General features: G+C 40.6%; 1 protein-coding gene and 3 pseudogenes across 1 annotated transcript; 1 reads left to right on the plus strand and 3 right to left on the minus strand.

The window, feature by feature from the left end:
* The first annotated feature begins 294 nt into the window (after positions 1-294).
* Positions 295-8,218, plus strand: LOC140925673 (lipase ZK262.3-like; annotated as a pseudogene).
* LOC140927811 (uncharacterized) lies at positions 2,630-5,994 on the minus strand (annotated as a pseudogene).
* Positions 8,219-10,475: 2,257 nt separating the features above from the next.
* Positions 10,476-14,248, minus strand: LOC140927787 (roundabout homolog 1-like). The gene is made up of 3 exons (XM_073377468.1): positions 14,122-14,248; positions 13,127-13,735; positions 10,476-11,608 (listed from the first exon to the last, which is right to left on the minus strand). Exons 1-3 carry the CDS (start codon positions 14,201-14,203, stop codon positions 10,476-10,478), a joined length of 1,824 nt encoding a protein of 607 aa, XP_073233569.1. The 5' UTR covers positions 14,204-14,248.
* A 4,892-nt stretch (positions 14,249-19,140) lies between these two features.
* On the minus strand, positions 19,141-23,830 carry LOC140925674 (uncharacterized; annotated as a pseudogene).
* Positions 23,831-24,033: the final 203 nt, after the last annotated feature.

Here is a 24,033-nt window from a genome sequence, read left to right on the forward strand (position 1 = left end):
TGCGCACCCCCTTCCCCCCCTAGATCCGCCCCTGCCACTAATGAATTCGAATCAGAAAACCAAGCAGAGTCCGCTCGACGAAACCGAAATTAAAGAAAGAAAGAGAAACGCAATTTTGTATCTTTCTCCATCTTTCTTCATCTTATTCTTTTTCTTCTGTTTCGTTTTTTAAGTTACGATGATATATTTATTAGTTTCTACTGTACAAATAACCCGTCAACTGAAGTGCTGAATAAGACTGACAACAGTGTCAAAAACGTATAAAAATAGCGTTATGTTGATCTCATAGTACTTTAATACTACCCGTAACAGCTTTCAGTAGAATATAAAAGGAAAGCCGATACAGCAAAACAGTTGGTCACAGAATGGTTGGCGTGGCTCTACGCAGGTACAATAAATTTCAAGGCATTCCAAACGTTACTAGCCTAAGATCATAGCAAGGACTAAATCGGCATCAGACAGAACAAGATTCATCGACAAAAATGCATGATTTTTATATTCGTGTCAATAGTCATATTGGACTTGCTTTTGTCTTTATTTTCTCTTATCCTATCCTCATCAAAGGCGATTGTGGAAGAAATGGTTACAACGGTGATAATGAAAGGCGCGTGATGTGTTATAATCCTGAACTGTCGTACAAGATGGCGATTCTCTCAGCGGTAGCATATGATCAACCTCACCCTCAGCGTTGTCTTGATCAATACCTTCCATCAACCAAATTTCAACTTCAAACAGTTGTTACAAAGAAGTGTGACTTCCTCGATAACAAGTGTGCTGGTTATGTAGCGGTTTCGCATTCTTTGCGAGTGTTGGTCGTCGCGTTTCGCGGAACTGAAAGCACATGTCAACTTATCAATGAATTGGTACGACCATTCTTACCCCACCCCAAGATTTTCTTAATGGCAAAGTTCAGGCCTATTTCAAGACGGCCTTTGAAGATTTATGATGACTGTTCTACTTAAAATTTTCCTCAGTTAATAAAACAGTTTTAAAATTTAGCTATAGAGTGTTTTCACATGATGTCACGGCGGCCATATTGGTGTTCCAAAACAATGAAATGGAGGCCATGTTGGTGTACCCAGAAGATCCTCTGGGAGTTGAACTCTTTTCTCATGTAAATGCTTTCTTTTGTTCCAATAAATTAGCATAGATACTGGCCACGGCAGTGAAAACACTCTATAAAATCGCAACAAATGCACTTTGTATGTATTGTAGTCTCAAAACATTACAAGAACAGGCTCAGAGTACAAGGTCAATAAAATTGACATGTCACAGGCATTTTAATTTTCTAAATTTCGAACAAGTGGCCGCATTTTAAAAATTATAAGAGATTCTATACTGTTTCCGATTTTAAATGAGGCCGTTGGCCGTATTAACAGGTGACCGCATTAACGGGGGTTTTTTATAAGTAAATGTATGGCCGTTTTGCCAGGCCGACAAAAAGTGGCCGTAATAACGAGGTGACCGTATTACCGAGGTGGCCGTAAGGCGGGGTTCGACTGTATTTTATTAAATACAGTGAATTTAAAAAATTGGACTTCTAAACTTAAGGTATGTGAAAGGGGTACCATTTATCAATGGAAAGTGTACCAAAGGGTACCTTTTCTGTCAACAATGGCAAATAAAAGAGTAAGGGGTTGTACCTCCGGGCCAAGCCCCCCTGTATAAAACTTTCTTGCGTACCCCTCTCCCCCACCCTTCGGCTGGCTGGAAAAGCGAGAAAGGCGTCCTGCTGTGCTCGAAGGCTAAGCTCTGTGGATGGCTAAGTCAAATCCTGCATTTCGACTCTCTCACAGTAGACTGCGAACGGTTTCTTATTTTTTTTTGTAGTCACAGTAGATCGCAAGCACGTTAATTCGCGTTTTTAATTTGAATGTTTCGCCCGCCGCTCGACATTTATGTCGCGCTGAGGAAATGACAACCACGTTACACGCGCGGTCGTTTGTCACAGACAACGTAGTAGTTAAAGACCACCTTAATTTTTTCGAAGTGATCTCATTTCTCTGAGACTCTCTTGTAAGACATCGTAACAGATTATAGTCAACCCTCACTAAACATTTTCTATTAAATTAAATCACTCTTAATATTTTCTATTTTTCTGTGACAATTCGCAATAAATAATGGTGAAAAGAAGTAAATGACTGACCGGATTCTGACAGACAGACCTATTCAATCTCATTTGATTATTCTGGTTTCTTTAGGTTAATTGACCTCTAGGCCTAATCGCGGGGTTAGGATTAGGCTTTTGAAATTTGCAAATGCTTTCAAAAAGGCTGGAATATCAATTGACATTAAAATAAAACACCAATGAAAGTATGAAAACGTCTATTCGGTCTTGAATCATATAATCGATCCGCCGTATTGATAAGTTAGTCTATGACCAGAGGTTTTAAATTGTAACTATAATACTGCGATGCAGATGCAGGACCTGGAAACATTATTTTAGAAATTATGAACTGACATACCTATTTCGCTAATAACAGACCCTTTTCTTGGGTCAATTAATAGTTGTGGGATAAAAGACTACTTGGGAGTCCTGCAATCACTAGTTCATTGTGATTTGAGTTCAGCTATCCCTGTACAGTCGCAATAACGAAATTTCAAATAACTGTTACAAATTTTCATTTGAGAACTCTTAAAATAATATTTTTCCACCAATATGTCGTAGATACCTGACGTCAAGTGAATTCCTATTCAAATCATTTTGTGAAAAAATTAAGGTTAAAACATGTTTATGCTATGCCATAGCACTTCAATTTTCCCAATGTGTGATAGCCTTTTTCTGTGGACCCACCAAGATCACCGAAATAGAGCTGTATTACTGGAAGAGTTGTCTTGTCAGTGAGCAAACCGCTGTCTTAATGCCATGTATGGTCATTCTTATCACAGTTACAACCAAACCTAGTGTCTGCGCATGAGTTGGTCATCCGGCATGCGCACTTGCCACTGCCAGGTGATGCTCCACCCTAGTACGTCATCCTAGCAGAATCACGTGACACCCACCATGAAGTTGGAGTGTGAAGGTATAAACCCGAGTCGTGACACTCGTACTTAATAAACTGCTCACAGTGTGAGGAGACACTGGTGAGACCGGCCAACTGAGACAGACTCGCTCCTGTATAGTGAATATCACGAAGACGGTTCTGACTAGGCACATATGTCCTGCTCTCACTGTCGTGACTGATGACTGTCACGCCGATTCCATTCTTGTCTTTCATGTCACAATAAACAGAAAATGAAGCCAGGCCTCCCTTGCCATCAGGATCAATGAGATAATTTCCGCTTAAACTGCTAACGTGTTTTCTTATCGCAGAACAGGATGAAGCTGCAACTGGGGAATTGATGTTGACTTTAGCTTCTATTGTTTTCACAGCATTACTCGCTCTACAGGTGTAAAATCCTCGGTGCGATTTCTCAATGTTTTGAATTACAAGTGTCCCTTTCTGTAGAACAAAAGAGCTCAAAGGAAGTGAAGACATGCCATCCCTTGTCCAGGTAATTCTCGGTCTCAGGTCACTCTCTGCTTCACACGGTAGACGTAGAGTTGAACCAAACAAGGGAGACACCACTTGAGGAGGTCGGATTTTAAAGCGCAAAGGGGAGAATATCATTAGTTGAGCAGCGACAGATACTGACCCCAGAATATTTTGTGCTCTGCACACGTATGTTCCACCGTCGCCCTTCGTCACTTTGCAGATTGTCAAAGCTCCTTTTACCACGGAGGTTCTTTCTTCCGTCAAACTCCCTACGGCCTTTGACCACGTGAGCTTGGGTTGTGGTTGACCAGAAGCATTGCAGAAGATTGTCACATTTTGTCCCTCTTCCGCCATTAGTCGGCTAGATGACAAATGTAATTGAGGATGAACTGGATAAAAATAAAGAAAAAGACGGATCAATTTACGTTTCCGGGAAACTGCCTACCTACCCCTCCCCTAAGGTAACATTGACACTTAATTTTTACTTTGGGCAAAATGATGGGTTAGGGGAGGGGTAGGTGGGCAGTTTCCCAGCCGAAAAGACAAACAAAAAGTAATCGTGAAAAAAGAAAAGAAAGCTTTTCGAGGAAAAATCATCAATTCTTAAAATCAAAGCTGTGGTGTACTTGAAATTTTGAAGAAAATATAACTGCCATACCTCATTGATGGGTGCTGTTCCAGCACGATAAAACTAAAATTGGATTTTGACAGACTATATTCAGACTCTACCAAAGGAAAAGCCTAGATGTTTAAAATTGCTGGTTTGAAGCTCACGTCACGGCGACCATGTTGGTTGACAATAACGAAACTCAAAAGCGTTTTCCTCCGCTGGGAACTAAACTTTTTTTTTCATGCAAATTCTACGAAAAAAAAAGGTTTTGCTTCGTCAACTGCCTGCCTTATCACGTGCTCGGAAACGAAGAATAATGACAAATCATATTAAGCTTCTCACACTGAACAATCAGTTTTGCTGAATGGTTGACGCGTACCAGCAAATTCTTAGCTCGACAGTTGTACAAGCCCTCGTCGCCAGGTGTAACGTTCTTTAAAATCAGAGCACCACCGGACTCTACCACGTGACGTCCCTCAGGAAGCGATGAATTCACCTTAGACCACGTGACAAGTGGAGTTGGATTACCGTCCGTTGTGCATTTTAAGATGCCTGTCTGACTTTCATTGACTGTGGTTTCAACAGGACGCTGCAGCAGAGATGGAGCCGAGATGGACTGGCCTGGCTCACCTCTTTCGCCTTTCACACCTGGCGGGCCTCTAGGTCCCGTGGGACCAGGGACACCCGGAATTCCGAGGTCTCCTTTAATGCCCATTGGTCCTTGGGGTCCTACTGGTCCATGTTTACCAGGAGGTCCCCTTGGACCGGGTTTCCCTGGGGGACCTGGTCTCCCTCGGGTTCCAGGTCTTCCCCGTCGTCCCCTGCTACCTTTTGGTCCAGGGCGGCAGAGCGTTTCATCTTTAGCACAGATTTGATTTTGTTGCAGACGAAGTTCTTCTTTAATAAGAAGTTTTAGTTCAGCCGCTCCTTGAGTCGAATTATTTTGTGCGCTGCTCCCTGATGCTCGCCTTTGTCTTGACACTGCATCTCTCTGGCCTTGAAGATAAGTTTCAAAAGCCAATTAAATTATTTAAACATTGAAGCTATCTAAGGGTAAATACGAACCAGGTACCTACGCGATTATCAGAGGCAAAACGAATAGTGTTGGCCAAGTACAATGAAAAAGAACTTATTTAATAATTGTCACGAGAATAATAATTGTAGAGGATTACAAGTCAACTAACGTACTATATATTGGTCGAGTTTGGTTATCAAGGGAGAGGATTACAGTACCATCTATCATTGTGTTTTTTTTTTGTTCGCTTTCTTTCAAAACATAATTTTTTAGAAGAATTATATTAGAGATCTGGACTGAATGTACTTTTTGCCTACGGGGTGGCAATGCCAGTAAAAAAAAATTGTAATCATAAACCGTCAAGCCTCCGACGCGACAAACAGTGCTGAGATATTTCTGCTGCCTTTCAGGATCGCTAATACAATTAGAACAGAAGTTAAACTGTGCAGATATAGCCCCACTTACTGAAGAGAATCTATACCGCATGGCAAACAAATGTAGAGAACATAACACGTGACAGAACGTTGTTGTCTGCCATTCACCTTTTAAATGGCTCTCTTTGGTTTCTCGCTAACTTCCACACTCCTGTTGAACTTTTCGAATGATTTCTTTTTCCATTTCGTCTCGGAATGTTCCAGAGCTGGAATGTGATATCAATCGACGATGTTCTTGTATTCTGAGTTCCATGTGAAATATTGCGATACAACAAAGAATGGACAAAAGCAAACTTGACGTGGAAAGTAGTCTGTCTAGTTTTCTGTCCTCGTCCATCTGTTTCTTTTCGGACCCCTGAGATGTCATGTCTTTGCTGTTCCTCGAGTAAGGGTTTAACAAGGCAATGGAAAAGAGTAAGAACCGATAGCGTCGTTAATACCAGTCTTTGAAGACTAATGAAGATGAAGCTCAAGAAAGGTCTCGTCTCTTTAATTGGCTGGTTAACTTCCTGTAACCTGAACTCTACATAGAGAAACTGGAAGTAGCACTGACTCACAGGCTTCAGTGCGAGAGGAATTCTTGGATTTCCGGGGTCAGGCTTTTCATGCAGGCTTTCATGCGCAGTTTCTAGCTTCGGTAAATTTTTGAAAAGTGACCCGCGCGAAAAATGGGGTTTTTTTTTATCGCGGCTTTGCCGCTGTTTTTTCTTCTATTTTAGAACAAGATCATGAATAAACGATTTCTTAACAATGTAAGCTTAGATTGCACAATTTGGCTATTTGGGGGGTCTTAGAAAGGCATTGTGTTATATCGTCCTTATCCCCCTTATATGAACGTAATCCGCTTCTTTGTCTTTTTTTTTTCTTTAAAGAAAAGCATCACGAATAAACAGTTACTCGATATGATAGTTAAGACTGCATATAATTAAAATTTTACGACACAGAAATATCGGAGACTAAAAGTAAAAAACGATGGTACTAATTCGCACGAGTTTGGCATTGGTAACTTGTTATTGATCAAGACTAACTCGTGATTTACTGACGTCCGGCAATCTCGTGTCTAAGAACTTCAAAGAAGTGCAGCGGGGCTCAAAGGGATTTTGTTTCAACAATTAGCTCTTTAAAAAAATGGTATTTGATATCCACGGACTGACAAACGTGTGACCCTTGAATCCCTGATGCAACGGTAAAATTAAAACTCGTAGTTGGACAGAACTTAAATCTTGGTAGGAAGATTGATTAGAGTTAGATCTATTTATAGTAGTAGCCGAGGTTAATTCGAATCAGAAAATCAAGCAAAGTCCGCTCGACGAAACCGAAACCAAGGAGAGAAAGAGAAACGCATTCATGTATCTTTCTCCATCTTCCTTTCTCTTATATTTTTTTCTGTTTCCTTTTTTAAGTTACCGTGATATATTTATTATATTGTACAAAGAACCAGTCAATGTGCTAAATAAGATTGACAACACTGTCAAAGACTTATAAAATAGCGTCATGTTGATCTCATAGTACTTCTATAATACCCTAAACAGCTTTCAGTAGGATATAAAAGGAAAGATACAGCAAAACAGTTGGTCGCACAGAACGGTTGGCGCCGCATAAGAGGGAACAAAATGATTCATCGACAAATATGCAAGATTCTTTATATTCGTGTCAATAGTCATATTTTACTTGCTTTTGTCTTTATTTTCTCTTTTCTTATCCCCATCGAAGGCGATTGTGGAAGAAATGGTTACAACGGTGATAATGAAAGGCGCGAGATGTCTTATAATCCTGAACTGTCTTACAGGATGGCGATTCTTTCAGCGGTAGCATGTGATCAATCTCACCCTCAGCATTGTCTTGACCAATATCTGCCAGCAGCCAAATTTTAACTCCAAACAGTTTTTACACAAAAACTGTGATTTTGTTGACAGAAAGTACTCTGGATATATCGCGGTTTCGCATGCTTTGCGAGTGATGGTCGTCGCCTTTCGCGGAACCGAATCATGTACGCGACAACTTATTGATGAATTGCTAGAGTCCGTCATTACCCCATCGCAAGATTTTATCAATGGCAAAGTTCAGACCCATTTCAACACGGCATTTGAAGACTTATGGCAGTGCATGGAGCCGAAAGTGAAAGCTCTACTTTCAAAGAATCCCTCGCATCAGGTCTGGGTTACAGGACTCTTGGTGCTGCCTTAATTAGCGTCCTTGGCGAGTGCTTGGCTTGCTTATTGCAACATCGCTCCACGTCAAAACATCATCTTATACACTTTTGGGAGCCCTCGAGTTGGCGACTACAAATACGCTCTACAACACGACCAGTTCGTCAACAACAGTTGGAGGGTTGTAAATTTTGACGACATAGTTCCTCATCTGCCTCTCTAGATCCTACCAACCATAAAGTCCGGCCTCTATCACCACGGCGTGGAGGTGTTTTACAGAAGTGTTTTACGGCGAAAAGGCCATCAGTGTGCATTCTACACACAGACAATGCAACGACGGTGAAGCACGGCGAGACGAGGACAAGACCTGTAGTCGCAGCAAACGGCCTTTCTTTAATTTACCGGAATCCATTACGCGACATAACAACTACTTTAACATAACATTTGGAAAATTCTGTGAAGAATCTTCCAGCTTACGAGAACAGACGATCCGGTGTCGTAAAGAAAGTTGTAGGACCTTTAATTTCCATTGAAGGGGGTTGTGATCTGAAAGTCAAGTCCATTTTGTTAATTAAGTGCTGCCAATTACAAGCCAATATTTTGAATTTTAAACTGCATGCGACAAAATTATATCTTCGCGACAAACAACTGAATAGAGTTTTTCCAAGCGATATATCTAATTTGAAAGAAAAGAAATGTAAACCTGCAAAAATGTTGGGCCGCTCTCGTTTCCACAGCGTTTCGTTTAATCAAGGTGCACAGGCGGCCCACGCTCGATGGATATATAAATTTCCGCATGTTTTTATACTGTTTTGCATATTACGAGATTACGAATCACTTTATAGGGGACTTTGAATTACAAATTCAATAAAGATGTCGAAACGTCGAAATATAGACATAAACTAGTAGAAACACTTCATTCATGACCTGAATTGGGTTTATTGTTTCCTTTTTCTGTGTAACTTGGACTTAATATTGACTATCTATATAGGATATGAAAACATTAATTTCTTTTTCGTTATGAATTATTACGACCACCCTTTATTCTTTTACAACGCGGTCACTTACGAGAGCTCATTCTCATAAGCGACCTGTTCCAGTTACGACCACTTTTTCGAATTTCCGAGGTAATCACTTACGAGAGCTTCGACTGTACGCGGTTTGTTTCATTTATACAACAAGAACAAAACACAGTTTATGTGTGATTAAACTATGGACACGGCAGCTCAGGAAGAATTTTTAGGCCACTGTTAAATTCATTACTATTACAATTACTTTCGGAAAAGGATCAGAAAATCACTTAACTAGTCAAAAGAAGCTGAAAACTAAAATTAATGTACTTATTCTGAATAAACCTGACTTTTAGAAATGTTGTCTTTAAAAGCTTGCATTTAACAGAATCGGAGTCTTGAAACTAAACAATTTCTGTCGTCTCCACTGGCATTTGGAAACCAAGTGTCCGATTCGGATTCCAGACAAGATGCAAGTCTTGCATCAGAGCAATCTAGCCATTTTTCTCAGTAGTCCGAAAGTGTATCAGCTTCGAAAACGCTAAAGTAAACGAAAACATTGAAGTCCGGCCGGACCGTCCAGGGGTGGATCCAGGATTTTTTTTAGGAGGGGTGCACTCGTCTCTTGCTCTACTTCAACACCAATAACCACATAGTTTTTTTTTCGCAGAATACCAGTTGTATTCGAAAACCGCAGGTCATCTCGGGGGGGGGGGGGGGGGGCTGCGCACCCCGTCACCCTCCCCCTAGATCCGCCCCTGCCGTCTTTAATAAATTAAAATTTGTGCTGTCCTTTTATCGATGATAAAAACTGGGCAATCAGCGCAAGAGGAATCAGTCAGTTATTTTTACCTCATGCAGCAAAGTAATGCTTATGTCTTGGAGTTTTGCTTTTTGCCTTGGATCTGTTGGTGTTGATGTTGTTTTTTTGTTTAGTCTTTGTTTTTCTCTTTGTTTTTGTTCGAATTATCTGCCGTGAAAGACACCGTACACCGAGGCTTGGATGTCAAAGGGCATAAACATAAAAGACCATTAAATGAGAAGGATAAAATCCTTTTTGCCTGCAAGCTAGACATTGACCTTAAAGCAAAGTAGAGGTGCAAGTTTTCCGATTTGTTTGCGCAGTTCTGTTGCTTTTGACAGTATATAAATTTGGGGTTATGTGACTTTCAAATAAAATCATTTTTTTTAAAGCACTCTGATGATTTAAAATAAAATACGTTCACGCTGTACCATAACACTTCAATTTTCCCAGAGTATGATAACCTTTTTCGCTATCGGTGACATCCCCAAACCTGAGCTGTACTACAGGAAGCTTTGTCTTTTCAGTAAGGAGACCACTGTCTTCAAGCCATACTGGTTCATCCTTATCACAAGCTTCGTGCCCTTAGCTTTTTGGTGCAGTCATTGTTCCCACCCTGCTTTCTCTTTGTCTGTTAAGTCTTTATATCAACAAATCATGTGTGTCATTGAAGTATTTTCTGACAGCCCGGTTAATACGGACACCCGGATAATACGGACACTATGGCATGTCCCCTTAGTGTCCGTATTTACCGAGTTCCAAAAAACAAAACAAAAATAAATAAAAATAAATAAAAATAACAAAAACAACCTCTTGAGTTCAACTATCCTCACAAACTAGTACAGTTCTAATGACGAAAGATTTTAAATTACTGTTGCAAATTTGAGGTTTTTTAAAAAAAAACGTTCTATCGCAACAATGTCATATAGACTTGACGTCACGTGATTTGCTATTCAAATCATTAAGGTTAAAATATGTTCACGCTGTACCATAGCACTTAAACTTTCCCACAGTGTGGTAGCCTTTTTCGAACCCACCGAGATCACCGAAATATAGCTGTTTCACTGGAAGCTTTGTCTTGTCAGTGAGAAGACCGCTGTCTTCACGCCAAACATGGTCATTCTTATCACAGTTACAGCCAAACTCGCTGGAGTCTGCACACGAGTAGGTCATCCCGCATGCGCACTTACCACTGCCAGGTGATGCTCCACCCCAGTAATTCATCTTATTAGAATCACGCGACACCCACCATCCGGTTGGATTGTAGAGCCACAAACCCGAGTGATAACACTCATACTTAATAAACTGCTCGCAGTGTGAGGAGACTCTGGTGAGACTCGCCAATTGAGACAGACGCGCTCCAGAGTAGTGAATGTTGCGAGCTTTTCCTTTAATGGCGAATGTTCTGTTCTCGCTGTCGTGACTGATGACTGTCACGCCAATTCCATTTTTGTCAGTCATGTCACAATAGACAGAAAACGGTGCCAGACCACCCTCGCTATCAGGATCAATAAGATACTTTCCGCTCACACTGCTAACCCGTTTTCTTATCACAGAACAGGAGGCAGGAGGTATAAATGGAGAATTGATTTTGACTTTAGCTTCCATGATGTTCACAGCATTAGTTGCTCTACAGGTGTAGGATCCTTGGTGCGATTGCTTAATGTTTTGAATTACAAGTGTTCCATTCTGTAGAACAAAAGATTCCCCTGGAAGTGACAACATTCCATCCCTTGTCCAGGTTATTCTCGGTCTTAGGTCACTCACGGCTACACAGGATAGATGGAGACTGGAGCCAATAAGAGGAGTCACCTCTTCAGGGGGACGGAACTTGAAGCGCAGAGGAGAAAATACCATAAGTAGAGCTGTACCTACAGCTGACCCCAAAATATTCTCTGCCTCGCAAATGTATAGGCCTCCGTCTTTTCTCGATACATTGGAGATTATCAGTGCTCCATGTCTCATAACAGTTCTTTCTGTAGGTAGTTCATCCGCCGCTCTGGACCACGTGATCTTGGGTTGCGGCTGACCAGTAGCAGTGCAGGCGATTGTAACGTTTTGTTTCTCTTCAGCCATCAGACGATTAGATGGCAAAAATAGTTGAGGACCATCTGCAAGGATTAAAAACGTGACCTTGCTTTTATCCAGTACAGAACAAAAGACGCTGAGGTAACACAACGTGAAAACAAAAATACGAACAAGAAAGCAGAGATATAAGAAAACTAAATTAGTAAAAACCCGGAGATAATTTCTTCGATAGCTTTGATTTGACTGCCATTGGTCGGGCCTTACCATAATTGTGAAAACAGCTTACCTCCCTTTAGTTATTGTCTTTTTATTCTTGTGTCGTTTTTGTGCGTGAGTGTTTAACCATCGAACGTTTCTTTTTTTTAATTTTAATGAATTGTCTTTTATGTTATTTTTTATACCATCTAAATCAAATTTAAAATCGGTTCTGGCAAATCCGAATATTTTGACTATTTTGCAACGGAAACACTGTAATAGCGCTCACAGCTTACATTCCTAACTAGGATAACCTGCACTTATGCGACAAAAAATGCTCGCGGCCGGGTAAGGTGACTCTTCAGGTCACTTAAGGCATGACTACCTCATTAAATATGCATATTTTGTAAAATGCTATTTTGATCGGTTTGCTTCTATCGATGATCCTGAAAAGTGAACTACAAATGTGGCTCAGTGAAAAAACGCGTAAAACGTAGTTTCAAATACAAGTGGCATTGCTTCTTCAATGACGTCACAAAACACGTTTTCCTAACCGGGGAATTTTCACCACCAAAATGTTACATAAACAGTGTTAATTGTAAATTCGCCTTGTATGATTGGAAATGTTATTTATCCTATTAGCTATTTAACTAATTAACAAGTCATGTGACCCTTTCCTCTTTATTTAACGATTCCTATATAACGTTAACACACATACAAGGCCAATTTTTCAAAACCTTTTAAATAGCGTCTGAAACATACCTAAAAGAACTTGTTGCTGTTTCATTATCCTTTCCCCAGTTAAGAGTAAACATTTTGACCGTTAATTCTCAATTATTAGTCACGTGACAAAACTTTGAGCCTCTAAAATGTCTCATATTGCTAAGGCCATTAAGCTACATTTGGAGTTCAATTTTCAGGATTATTGACAGAAGTAAACCGTTCCAAAAAGCATCTTATCAAAATATGCATATTTAATTAGATAGTCATGCCTTCAGTGACCTGAGTCCCATATCAAAAGTGACGGGGATCCTCATCGTCTCGCTTAGGGATGTAAATTGCAGATTTTGATCTCACTTAGGGTGTTTGGGAGGGAAAGTCACTATTCAAGTATCGCTTACAAAAAAATGCTGTGATGTCTGTTTTAGTATGGTCTCCTTTAAAGGTCAGTTTAAGCTTGAACCACAACCACATTGGTCTTCCTTAGGAGTTCAATCTAATTTTTCGACGAGTATACCCGTCACTTTTATATGGAATTCCCCCCGGAGGGGTGGGGGGTCGCTTGCAGATACCATTATTAGCACAGTCACGCTTTGCTCACTTAAAAATCTTTTTCTGTATGATTAAACTTAATCCCCATTTGCTGAAAGAAAAATTCTTAAGTCCTACTCAAATTAATAACTTACACTGAACTGTAAGATGCGCTGTCGAGTTGACACTCCCAAGCAAATTCTCAGCTCTGCAGCTGTAAACACCCTCGTCTCCAGGTCTAACGTCCTTCACAACCAGAGCACCACTGGACTCTACCATGTGACGTCCCACAGGAAGCGATGAATTCATCTTTGACCATGTGACTTGTGGAGTAGGGTAACCGTCCGCTGTACATTTTAAGACGACTATCTGACTTTCATTGACTGTTGATTCAACAGGACGCTCCAGAAGAACTGGAGCCGAGATGGACTGTCCCGGCTCACCTTTTTCGCCTTTCTCACCTGGCGGGCCTCCAGGTCCCGCGGGACCAGGATAACCCGGAATTCCAAGATCCCCTTTTATACCCATTGGTCCTGGAGCTCCCCTTGCACCCGGTCTCCCTCGGGTTCCGGGTTTTCCCCGTCGTCCTCTGCTCCCTTTTGGTCCTGAGCGACAGAGCTTTTCATTTTTAGCGCAGATTTGATTTTGCAGCAGACGAAGCTCTTCTTTGATCACCAGTTTTACTTCACCAGATATTTGCGCCGATTTATTTTGTGAGATGTTCTCTGATCCCCGTTTTTGTCTTGAACTTGCATCTCTCAGTCCTTGAAATTAAATTCAAGAAGTCAGTTTTAAAAATGATCATGGTATAAACAGAGTTCTTTCATAATTAATACCCCCATAAGAAGTACAAGTTTGCGAAAATAGTACAGTCTACAGATGCCTGCGAATGTCGAGTAAATGCACACTAATATCTTTGTTCTCTAAAAATACAAATTGTTTAAGCGCAGCCGATGAGCATTATCGGAAATTGACTGTACTTCTTTCCTGCAAGGTGACAATCAAACAAATACATTTACGAAAAAGAACCTTAATTAGTAATCATAATTAAAAACTAAAACTTCCGAGCGAGGGCGAGTATTGCGATTAGAGGCGAAGAGTAGTAAAATACCGCTATTTCCTGAATGAATGTTACTTCATTTAGCCTCACCTTCCAAATGGCTGTTTCTGCCTACTTGCCATCTTCCGTTCTCTGAGTTCTCCTGAACTTTTCGACTGATTTCTGCCTCCATTTCATTAAAGAATGTTCCAGAGTGTGATATCAAACGATGATGTTCTCGTAATCTGAGTTCCACATGAATTATTGCGATACAACATGCAACAGATAACACCAAGCCTGACGTGGAAAGCAATCTGTCTAGTTTTCTTCCCTTGTTCGTCTGCTCTTCTTCTGTGTTCTGATGTCCCATGGTCAACGGCCGAATACTGTCCCTGGTATAAGACAAAATTGAAGAGAATGAAATAGCCTTAGGAAAGAGAGCGTCTAATATGACTGAAGTCTGAAGGGACGGCTAAGAGGGCTAGGGATGAAGCGATTGTCTCCTCGCTATTGAACTTACCTGTAACCCTGGTGTAAGTGATACTGTGGAATGCATCTTTAGTTGGCTTTTATCATTGCCAGAGGAAATCTTGGTTATTCTATCTATTCGGTGTCAAGCATCTGATCTGGAAACGTTTAGTTACAACAAATTGAAATTGCGTACTTTGCACTAGGAACAACAAAATCTCAACCTTTACACTTATTCATTGCCGTTTTTAAACATTTGTGGGATGTTTGACTTGAAACAAATTAAACTCCCAATCGTCCCAGAAATCAATTTTCTTTTTGGAGTTGCTGTTGTTGGCGTTGCTTTTGGCCAATGTCATTTGGTTTACTTACATATTTGTTTTTCACTAGAATTTACTATAATAGGCAGTTCATCTCTGTGTTTTGAGAGTTGCAATTATAACCAAGTGACCTTCTATCAGTGACCATCTTATCCAATTTTAAGCATCCTCCTATCAAAACAGAGCAACACGTCTTTTTTGTTACCGCGGATTAAAGTTCGCTCTTATTAAAAGGGTAGGCACAAAAACCTTTCTTGAAAAAATTACGGCTCCAGTGAATCAGTCAGTAAAATGCCAAGTAAAAGGCCAAGTTTGAAACAAAGGCTACAGGGGCGGATCCAGGATTTTTTTTAGGAGGGGGTGCACTCGTCTCTTGCTCTACTTCAACACCAATAAACCACATAGTTTTTTTTTTCGCAGAAAACCAGTTGTATTAGAAAACCGCAGGTCATCTTCGGGGGGGGGGGGGGTGCGTACCCCCTGCACCCTCCCCCTAGATCCGCCTCTGGGCTAGGATTGAAACTGAATCTTGAAACGATCTCTGATGATAGTTTAACGGGGTTTTTTTTGGATTTTTTTTGTACTGATTGCACAAATCATGAAACGTTTACTCGGTTCAGCTCTTTGGCTGTGCTAGTAATCCCACTTGACATTTACCGCTCAAAAGCTGTTTTATTCCTTGTCTCTTAGAAGAAACATCAGAAGTAATAAAAGTTAATGACAGCCCTCTTTTACTGTATATATACCGAAAATTGTTAAACTTACCAGGAACTTAGCGGAATCGTTAGACTTAGCAGGAATTTAAACCACAACAAACCAACAAACTTATAGTAAATATTTAAGAATGCGGAACATCTCCTGCTGGGAAACGCCACCCTATAAAAACAAATTTCCACATTTTACAGTAAGAGTCTCCGGGCGTTTCCTCTCTTTTTGCAGCTAGAGTTACCGTGCAACTTAAGTTCAATATGCTGCAATCTTTACGTAATGACAACGGAAAAGTGGAAAATGATATGGGAAGAAGATACAAGCTAAAGAGGTCTACACTATTTTTTATAAGAATCTTTTATAAGAATAAGAACTTTCAGCCTAAAACATGTCAAAATATTAAGAACATGCTAAGGACATACAAATACCCAAGGCTCAGAGAAGAACAATTTATTTTCCACTGCTTTTACTTTCCTAAATCCAGAAAATCTGCATTACATAATGCCCTACATGGAATCAGAGTGCAGCTAAAATTTTGTTCTTTCAACATATACCTATTGAGTATGGTCAATAATACATTTGTATTGTACTTGTACATTTCGTTAATTTGAAAACTGTAATCATTGTCTCATCAAGTCTATATCTAGCTTCAAAATTTATCAAATTTCCGTTATTGAAATTTAAGCAGCATCTGTAAGAACATTTCCAGGCTGAAACTGCCCAGAAAATAAGAACTATCCAGGCTCAACTCGAAAATGGACGTTCTTATGAAAAGAGAGTTATTTTGTTAATAGCTCAGTCAATTCCAAGCATACCCATTCCTCTCTTGGCCCCCGGCCTTTTGTCAATTCGTGCGTTCCTACGGTTGGGAATTTGTCATCACAGCTTTACTTACGGGTGGAAACATTTGTCACTGTTGAATTTTATATTCTCTATCACTTATGAAAACGAAAATGTGAAGAAAATCGATTGTTTTTAGAAACAAATCGATGACAATTTTCAAGGTCCATCGAAATGACGTGAAGATGTTTCACGTGGAACCAGGAGCAGCAGGCGAGTGGTTTCACTGCAATTTAAGAACTTTTTGAAGTCATTTCTATGGTTGATAAGAGTATTGGGACCGTGGAAAATTGCTGTCGATTTTTTTTACAATACTAAAAACATTGACAGTTTTTGACGCCCATTTCCGGTGAAGGTTCTTGGAGAGAGAACTCGAGAGAAAACTAAACTGCGCCATCATTACGTCATTTCCATGGTTTACATTGACACTCGATACTCTCATCGACCATAGCTCTGTTATTGTAAACAAAAACAAAAAAAACGAGAATCGTGGTTGGACGACTTAATCCTCTGCGACTATCTAGACTATCCGGCCGTGGATGAAGTCAAATTAAATCAGGAGAAAAAGGACATTATGCCAAAAAACATGATTTATTTAGTAAAACTTATGAAAGTCATAGTGATCCGTTCACTGAACTCTGCGAAGAACCGATCTCAGTACTGAAAAAGAGAAAACTCACTGTCATAGACTTTCAGAAAAATTAAAAAGGAGAGATACAGCAAAGTAGTTGGCCACAGAGTGATCGGCGTCGCTCTACGCTAGTAAAAGAGATTCAAGGTATAAGAGACTCAGCTTAGATTGAGGACTACATGTACGTCAGCGTCTATGAGAGGCCGAACAAATTCATTGAGGAAAATGCTTGATTTTAATATTCATGTGAAAAGTCTTATTGGACTTGCCTTTTTTCCAATGAAAGATATGGCCTACAGTGGGATGGAGGATTCGTGATGTCTTGTAATCCTGAACTGCAGTACAAGATGGTGACTGTTTCCATGGTAACAGATGATCACTCTCACCCTCAGCATTGCCTTGAAAAATACCTTTTTACAAAAAACGACGATTTTGTCGGTTGTCGGGTAGAATTGCTCGGGTTATACTGTAAGTTGCAATTTTGCATGCTTTGCGAGTGTTGATCGTGGCCTTTCGCGGAACTGAAGGTGCGCGACAACTTATTGATGAATTACTAGAGACCGTTACTACCGCATAGCAAGATTTTCTCAATGGCAAAGTTCAGGCCTATTTCAAGACGGCCTTTGAAGATTTATGACAGTGCAAGGAACCGAAATTGAAAGCTCTAGTTTCAAAGAATCCCTCGTATCAGGTCTGGGTTACAGGACATTCTCTTGGTGCTGCCTTAGCGTCCCTGGCGAGTGCATCGCTTGCTTATTACAACAACGCTCCACGTGAAAACATCCTCGAGTTGGTGACTACAAAAACGCTCTGCAACACGATAAGTTAGTCAACAGCAGTAGTCAGCAGCAGTCAACAACATAGTTCCTCATCTGCAACTCTTGATCCTACCAGCCATAAAATGCGGCCCCTATCACAACGGTGTGGAGATGTTTTACAGCGAAAAGGCCATTAGTGTGCATTCTGTTCACAGGGAATGTTATGGAAAAACGCACGACGAGAACAAATCATGCAGCCGCAGTAAACAACCTTTCTTGAATTTACCAGAATCCATTACGCGAAATAAAAAATTACTTAAACATTACATTTGAAAAATTTTGTAAAGAATCTTCCAGCTTACAAGAAAAGGCGTTCCAATTTCGAAAAGAATGTTCAGTGGCGGATCCAGGGGGAGGGCAGAAATTATACCAAAGGGTACTTTTTCAGTCAAAAATTGCAAATAAAGAGTAAAAGAGTAAGTTATTTTATTTTTCTGTGACAATTCGCACTTAACAATGGTGATAAGACTAACAGGATTCATTTGATTATTCTGTTCTTATTTTAGGCTAATTGCCCGGGGGGGGGGGGAATACTTCCTTATAAGAGGTTAATGGGGATGTGCCGCTGGATGGAGTCGTATTTTCACGACTGGATTGACTATAATTGATAATTGGATCGCATTTTCTATAGAGTTACTTTATTGGGGTTGCACATTTTCTGATTTTTGGAGTAAGATAGTTCTTCAGATTTATGGTTAGCAAACGTATCAGAATGTTTGTACTGTAGGTGAAAAGTAAAGTGTTCTTCATTCAATATAAGGTAGATACATAAATAGAAAGTGACTAAGTTGGGACAGTGAAAATTACATATTTGCATAAAAGATAGGGTCTATAATTGGCCACAGAATTGACTATAATGGGGTAGGAACTCTGAGAGGCCAGCGGCACATAGCCAGCAAAAATTCACCCAAGTACTCCCCTGGGCTAATGACCTCTAGGCCTAATCTCGGGTTTAGGATTCAGGATGTTGGAATTTGCAAATGCTTTCAAAAAGTCTTAGATATCAATTGACATTAAAATAAAACACCGATAAATGTATAGAAAGGTCTATTCGGTCTTGAATCATACAATCGATCCGCCGTATTGATGGATCACACAACGTCTGGACAACGGACCCCCTGATCACACTTTGAGTAGTCTATGACTAGAGGTTTTAAATCAGTGTAACAATAATTCTGCGATGCAGATGCAGGGCAGTAAAACATCATTTTAGAAACGATGAAATGACATACATATTTCGCTAATTACAGACCCTTTTATTGGGTCAATTAATAGTTATGGGATAAAGGACTACCTGGGAGTCATACGATCACCAGTTCATTGTGATTTGAGTTCAGCTGTCCCTCTACAGTCGTAATAACGAAATTTCAAATTACTGTTACAAATTTGAGAACTCTTAAAATAATATTTTTCCACCAATATGTCGTAGATACCTGACGTCAAGTGAATTCCTATTCAAATCATTTTGTGAAAAAATTAAGATTAACACGTGTTTATGCTATGCCATAGCACTTCAATTTTCCCAATGTGTGATAGCCTTTTTCTGTGGACCCACCAAGATCACCGAAATAGAGCTGTATTACTGGAAGAGTTGTCTTGTCAGTGAGCAAACCGCTGTCTTCATGCCATGTATGGTCATTCTTATCACAGCTACAGCCAAACCTGGAGTCTGCGCATGAGTTGGTCATCCCGCATGCGCACTTGCCACTGCCAGGTGATGCTCCACCCCAGTACGTTATCCTAGCAGAATCACGTGATACCCACCATGAAGTTGGAGTATGAAGGTATAAACCCGAGTCGTGACACTCGTACTTAGTATACTGCTCACAGTGTGAGGAGACACTGGTGAGACTGGCCAACTGAGACAGACTCGCTCCTGTATAGTGAATATCACGAAGACGGTTCTGACTAGGCACATATGTCCTGCTCTCACTGTCGTGACTGATGACTGTCACGCCGATTCCGTTCTTGTCTTTCATGTCACAATAAACAGAAAATGAAGCCAGGCCTCCCTTGCCATCAGGATCAATGAGATAATTTCCGCTTATAAACTGCTAACGTGTTTTCTTATCGCAGAACAGGATGAAGCTGCAACTGGGGAATTGATGTTGACTTTAGCTTCTATTGTTTTCACGGCATTACTCGCTCTACAGGTGTAAAATCCTTGGTGCGATTTCTCAATGTTTTGAATTACAAGTGTCCCTTTCTGTAGAACAAAAGAGCTTACAGGAAGTGAAGACTTGCCATCCCCTGTCAAGGTAATTCTCGGTCTCAGGTCACTCTCTGCTTCACACGGTAGACGTAGAGTTGAACCAAACAGGGGAGTCACCACTTGAGGAGGTCGGATTTTAAAGCGCAAAGTGGAGAATATCATTAGTTGAGCAGCGACAGATACTGACCCCAGAATATTATGTGCTCTGCACACGTATGTTCCACCGTCGCCCTTCGTCACTTTGCAGATTGTCAAAGCTCCTTTTACCACGGAGGTTCTTTCTTTCGTCAAACTCCCGACGGTCTTTGACCACGTGACCTTGGGTTGTGGTTGACCAGACGCATTGCAGAAGATTGTCACATTTTGTCCCTCTTCCGCCATTAGTCGGCTAGATGACAAACGTAATTGAGGATGAACTGGATAAAAATAAAGAAAAGACGGATCAATTTACGTTTCGGGGAAACTGCCTACCTACCCCTCCCCTAAGCTAACATTAACACTTAATTTTTACTTTGGGCAAAATGACGGGTTAGGGGAGGGGTAGGTGGGCAGTTTCCCAGCCGAAAAGACAAACGAAAAGTAATCGTGAAAACAGAAAAGAAAGCTTTTCCGAGGAAAAATCATCAATTCTTAAATCAAAGCTGTGTTGTACTTGAAATTTTGAAGAAAACATAACTGCTATGCCTCATTGCTGGGTTCTGTTCCAGCACGATAAAACTAAAATTGGATTTTGACAGACTTCATTCAGACTCAAACCAACTCAAACCCAACTACGGGTACATGTACGTGCACTCGTAACTTAAGTCAGTTGCATGAAATCACTTAAGTGGTCCACATAGGGAATTCACTCAAGTGGTCGCACTTACGATTTTCGTAATGGTTCACTTAAGTGTCGTTTATGCAACAGAAATTGCGGGTGTTGCATAAAACCTTTTTTTACGGGAAAAATAGCACGTAAATTTACGGGACCTATGTGGGTTCCGTATCGTTACTGTTTTTACTAAATTTAACGAGATCTTTTACTGATGAAGTGAAAAAAAGTGTTTTTCTTCACGTAATTCGTTCTAATGCGCTTTGTTAACCTCTGATGTACACTTTTGTGAAAAAAGAAGACGAACTATCCTTTTCAGTAGATATTGAAGAAAAATAACGTTTGCATGCAAATTTCATTTTTTGAGAGGCTTAAAAATGTTCGAAACGACTTTTAACTTTCTTTACACTCACCGATGGTTAACTTAATTTAAAAAAAGAGTGAGTCAAATTAATAATTAAAAGTACTATAACAAAGTTACGTGAGCCCGTAAGTTACCACGTAAAACAGAAACTTACGAGAGTGCTAAGTGTGTTCCATGCAACACCCGTAAGTGTACCCATAACAGATTCGTAAGTGACCTACTTAAGTGAGCACTTAAGTGCAGGTTTTATGCAACCGGGCCCAGGCCACTGGTAAATATACTACACAAATTCTAGATATTCAGCTCTTGAACGCTCCAGCTAAATGAAACGTTTTTATGCTCCATGTTCCTTTAGATAGCATTATTGAGTCAGTTATTGCTGTTGGTGGAGTCTTGCTTTGGGTGAGCTCTGTTTGCTGGGATACCCAATAATGACAATTCCAGTTTGGGATAAATTTGGCCACAAGAGTGGCCGTTTATTTCATTTAAGCATATCAAGCTAGGAAAGTCCAGATCCACAAGAAGATTTATCCCAGCAAAGGTGAGGGCACACCCGCCATCCGGGAGATGAAAGTGGAGCAAAACGGGAGGGAAGGGAGGGAAAAATGTTTTCCAACTTTCTTGTTGCAGTGAGCAGAGAGGCCTTGTGCCTCGCTTTCATGTCTTAAAAACACAATATATAAAGTCCCGGATGGCAGGAACGCCCCCTCCCCAGTAACTGGAGAAATGACACATTAATCAATCACATTAAGCATAAAACCATTTATTTCTTTCAGAAATAAATTTCCTTTGTACCTTTAAACAAATTTGAATTACCCGATACGCACTTAAGATTCATAGAGTTTCTACCTAAGGAAAAGCCTTGATGTTTAAAATTGCTGGTTTAAAGCTCACGTCACGGCGACCATGTTGGTTGACAATAAGAAATCTCAAAAGTGTTTTCCTCCGCTGGGAACTAAACTCTTTTTTCATGCAAATTTTGCGAAAAAAGAATGGTTTTGCTTCGTCAACTGACTGCGTTATCACCTGCTCGCAAACGAATAATAATTACAAATCAGATTAGGCTGCTCACACTGAACAATCACTTTTGCTGAATGGTTGACGCGTGCCAGCAAATTCTCAGCTCGACAGATGTACAAGCCCTCGTCGCCAGGTATAACGTTCTTTAAAATCAGAGCACCACTGGACTCTACCACGTGACGTCCCTCAGGAAGTGTTGAATTCACCTTAGACCACGTGACAAGTGGAGTTGGATTACCGTCTGTTGTGCATTTTAAGATGGCTGTCTGACTTTCATTGACTGTGGTTTCAACAGGACGCTGCAGCAGAGATGGAGCCGAGATGGACTGGCCCGGCTCACCTCTTTCGCCTTTCTCACCTGGCGGGCCTCTAGGTCCCGTGGGACCAGGGACACCCGGAACTCCGAGATCTCCTTTTATGCCCATTGGTCCTTGGGGTCCTAATGGTCCATGTTTACCTGGAGGACCCCTTAACCGGGTTTCCCTGGGGGATCTGGGCTCCCTCGGGTTCCAGGTCTTCCCCGTCGTCCCCTGCTACCTTTTGGTCCAGGGCGGCAGAGCGTTTCATCTTTAGCACAGATTTGATTTTGTTGCAGACGAAGTTCTTCTTTAATAAGAAGTTTTAGTTCAGCCGCTCCTTGAGTCGAATTATTTTGTGCGCTGCTCCCTGATGCCCGCCTTTGTCTTGAAACTGCATTTCTCTGGCCTTGAAGATAAGTTTAAAAAGCCAATTAAATTATTTAAACATTGAAGCTATCTAAGGGTAAATACGAACCAGGTACCTACGCGATTATCAGAGGCAAAACAAATAGTGTTGGTCAATTACAATAAAAAAGAATGTATTTAGTAATTGTCACGAGAATAATAATTGTAGAGGATTACAGGTCAACTAACGTATATATTGGTCGAGCTTGGTCATCAAGGGAGAGGATGATTACAGTGCCATCTATCATTGAGTTTTTTTTGTTCGCTTACTTTCAACACAGATTTTTTAGAAGCATTACATTGGAGATCTTGACTGAATGTACTTTTTGCCTACTGGGTGGCAATGCCAGTAAAAAAATTGTAATCATAAACCGTCAAGCCTGCGACGCGACAAACAGTGCTGAAATATTTCTGCTACCTTTCAGGATCGCTAATACAATTAGAAAAGAAGTTAAACTGTGCAGATATAGCCCCACTTACTGAAGAGAATCTTTACCGCATGGCAAACAAATGTAAAGAACATAACAAGTAACCGAACGTTGTTGTCTGCCAATCACCTTTTAAATGGCTGACTTTTGTTTCTCGCCAACTTCCACACCCCTGTTGAACTTTTCGAAGGATTTCTGTTTCTATTTCGTCTCGGAATGTTCCAGAGCTGGAATGTGATGTCAATCGACAATGTTCTTGTATTCTGAGTTCCATGTGAAATATTGCGATACAACAAAGAATGGACAAAAGCAAACTTGACGTGGAAAGTAGTCTGTCTAGTTTTCTGTCCTCGTGCGTCTGTTTCTTTCGGACCCCTGAGGTCTCATGTCTTTGCTGTTCCTCGAGTAAGGGTTTAACAAGAGAATGGAAAAGAGTAAGAACCGACAGCGTCGTTAATGCCAGTCTTTGGAGACTAATGAAGATGAAGCTCAAAAAAGGTCACATCTCTTTACTGCTAAACTTCCTGTAATCTGAACGCTTCATAGAGAAACTGGAAGTAGCACTAACTCAGAGGCTTCAGTGCTAGAGGAAGTCTTGGATTTCCCGAGTCAGGCTTTTCATGCAGGCTTTCATGCTCAGTTTCTGGCTTCGGTCAATTTTTGAAAAGTGACCCGCGCGAAAAGCGGTTTTTTTTTTTT

Source organism: Porites lutea, chromosome 2 (genome assembly GCF_958299795.1).
Source record: "Porites lutea chromosome 2, jaPorLute2.1, whole genome shotgun sequence".
Classification (NCBI taxonomy): Eukaryota; Metazoa; Cnidaria; class Anthozoa; order Scleractinia; family Poritidae; genus Porites; species Porites lutea.

Excerpts from the sequence above, each read along its gene's own strand:
- LOC140927787 (XM_073377468.1), bottom strand. The coding sequence starts at position 14,203 with ATGGAGGCAGAAATCAGTCGAAAAGTTCAGGAGAACTCAGAGAACGGA. Across the intron at positions 13,736-14,121 it reads CAGAAACAGCCATTTGGAAG|GACTGAGAGATGCAAGTTCA; the intron begins GTGAGGCTAAAT and ends TTTAATTTCAAG. Across the intron at positions 11,609-13,126 it reads AGCGCATCTTACAGTTCAGT|ATGGTCCTCAACTATTTTTG; the intron begins GTAAGTTATTAA and ends TAATCCTTGCAG.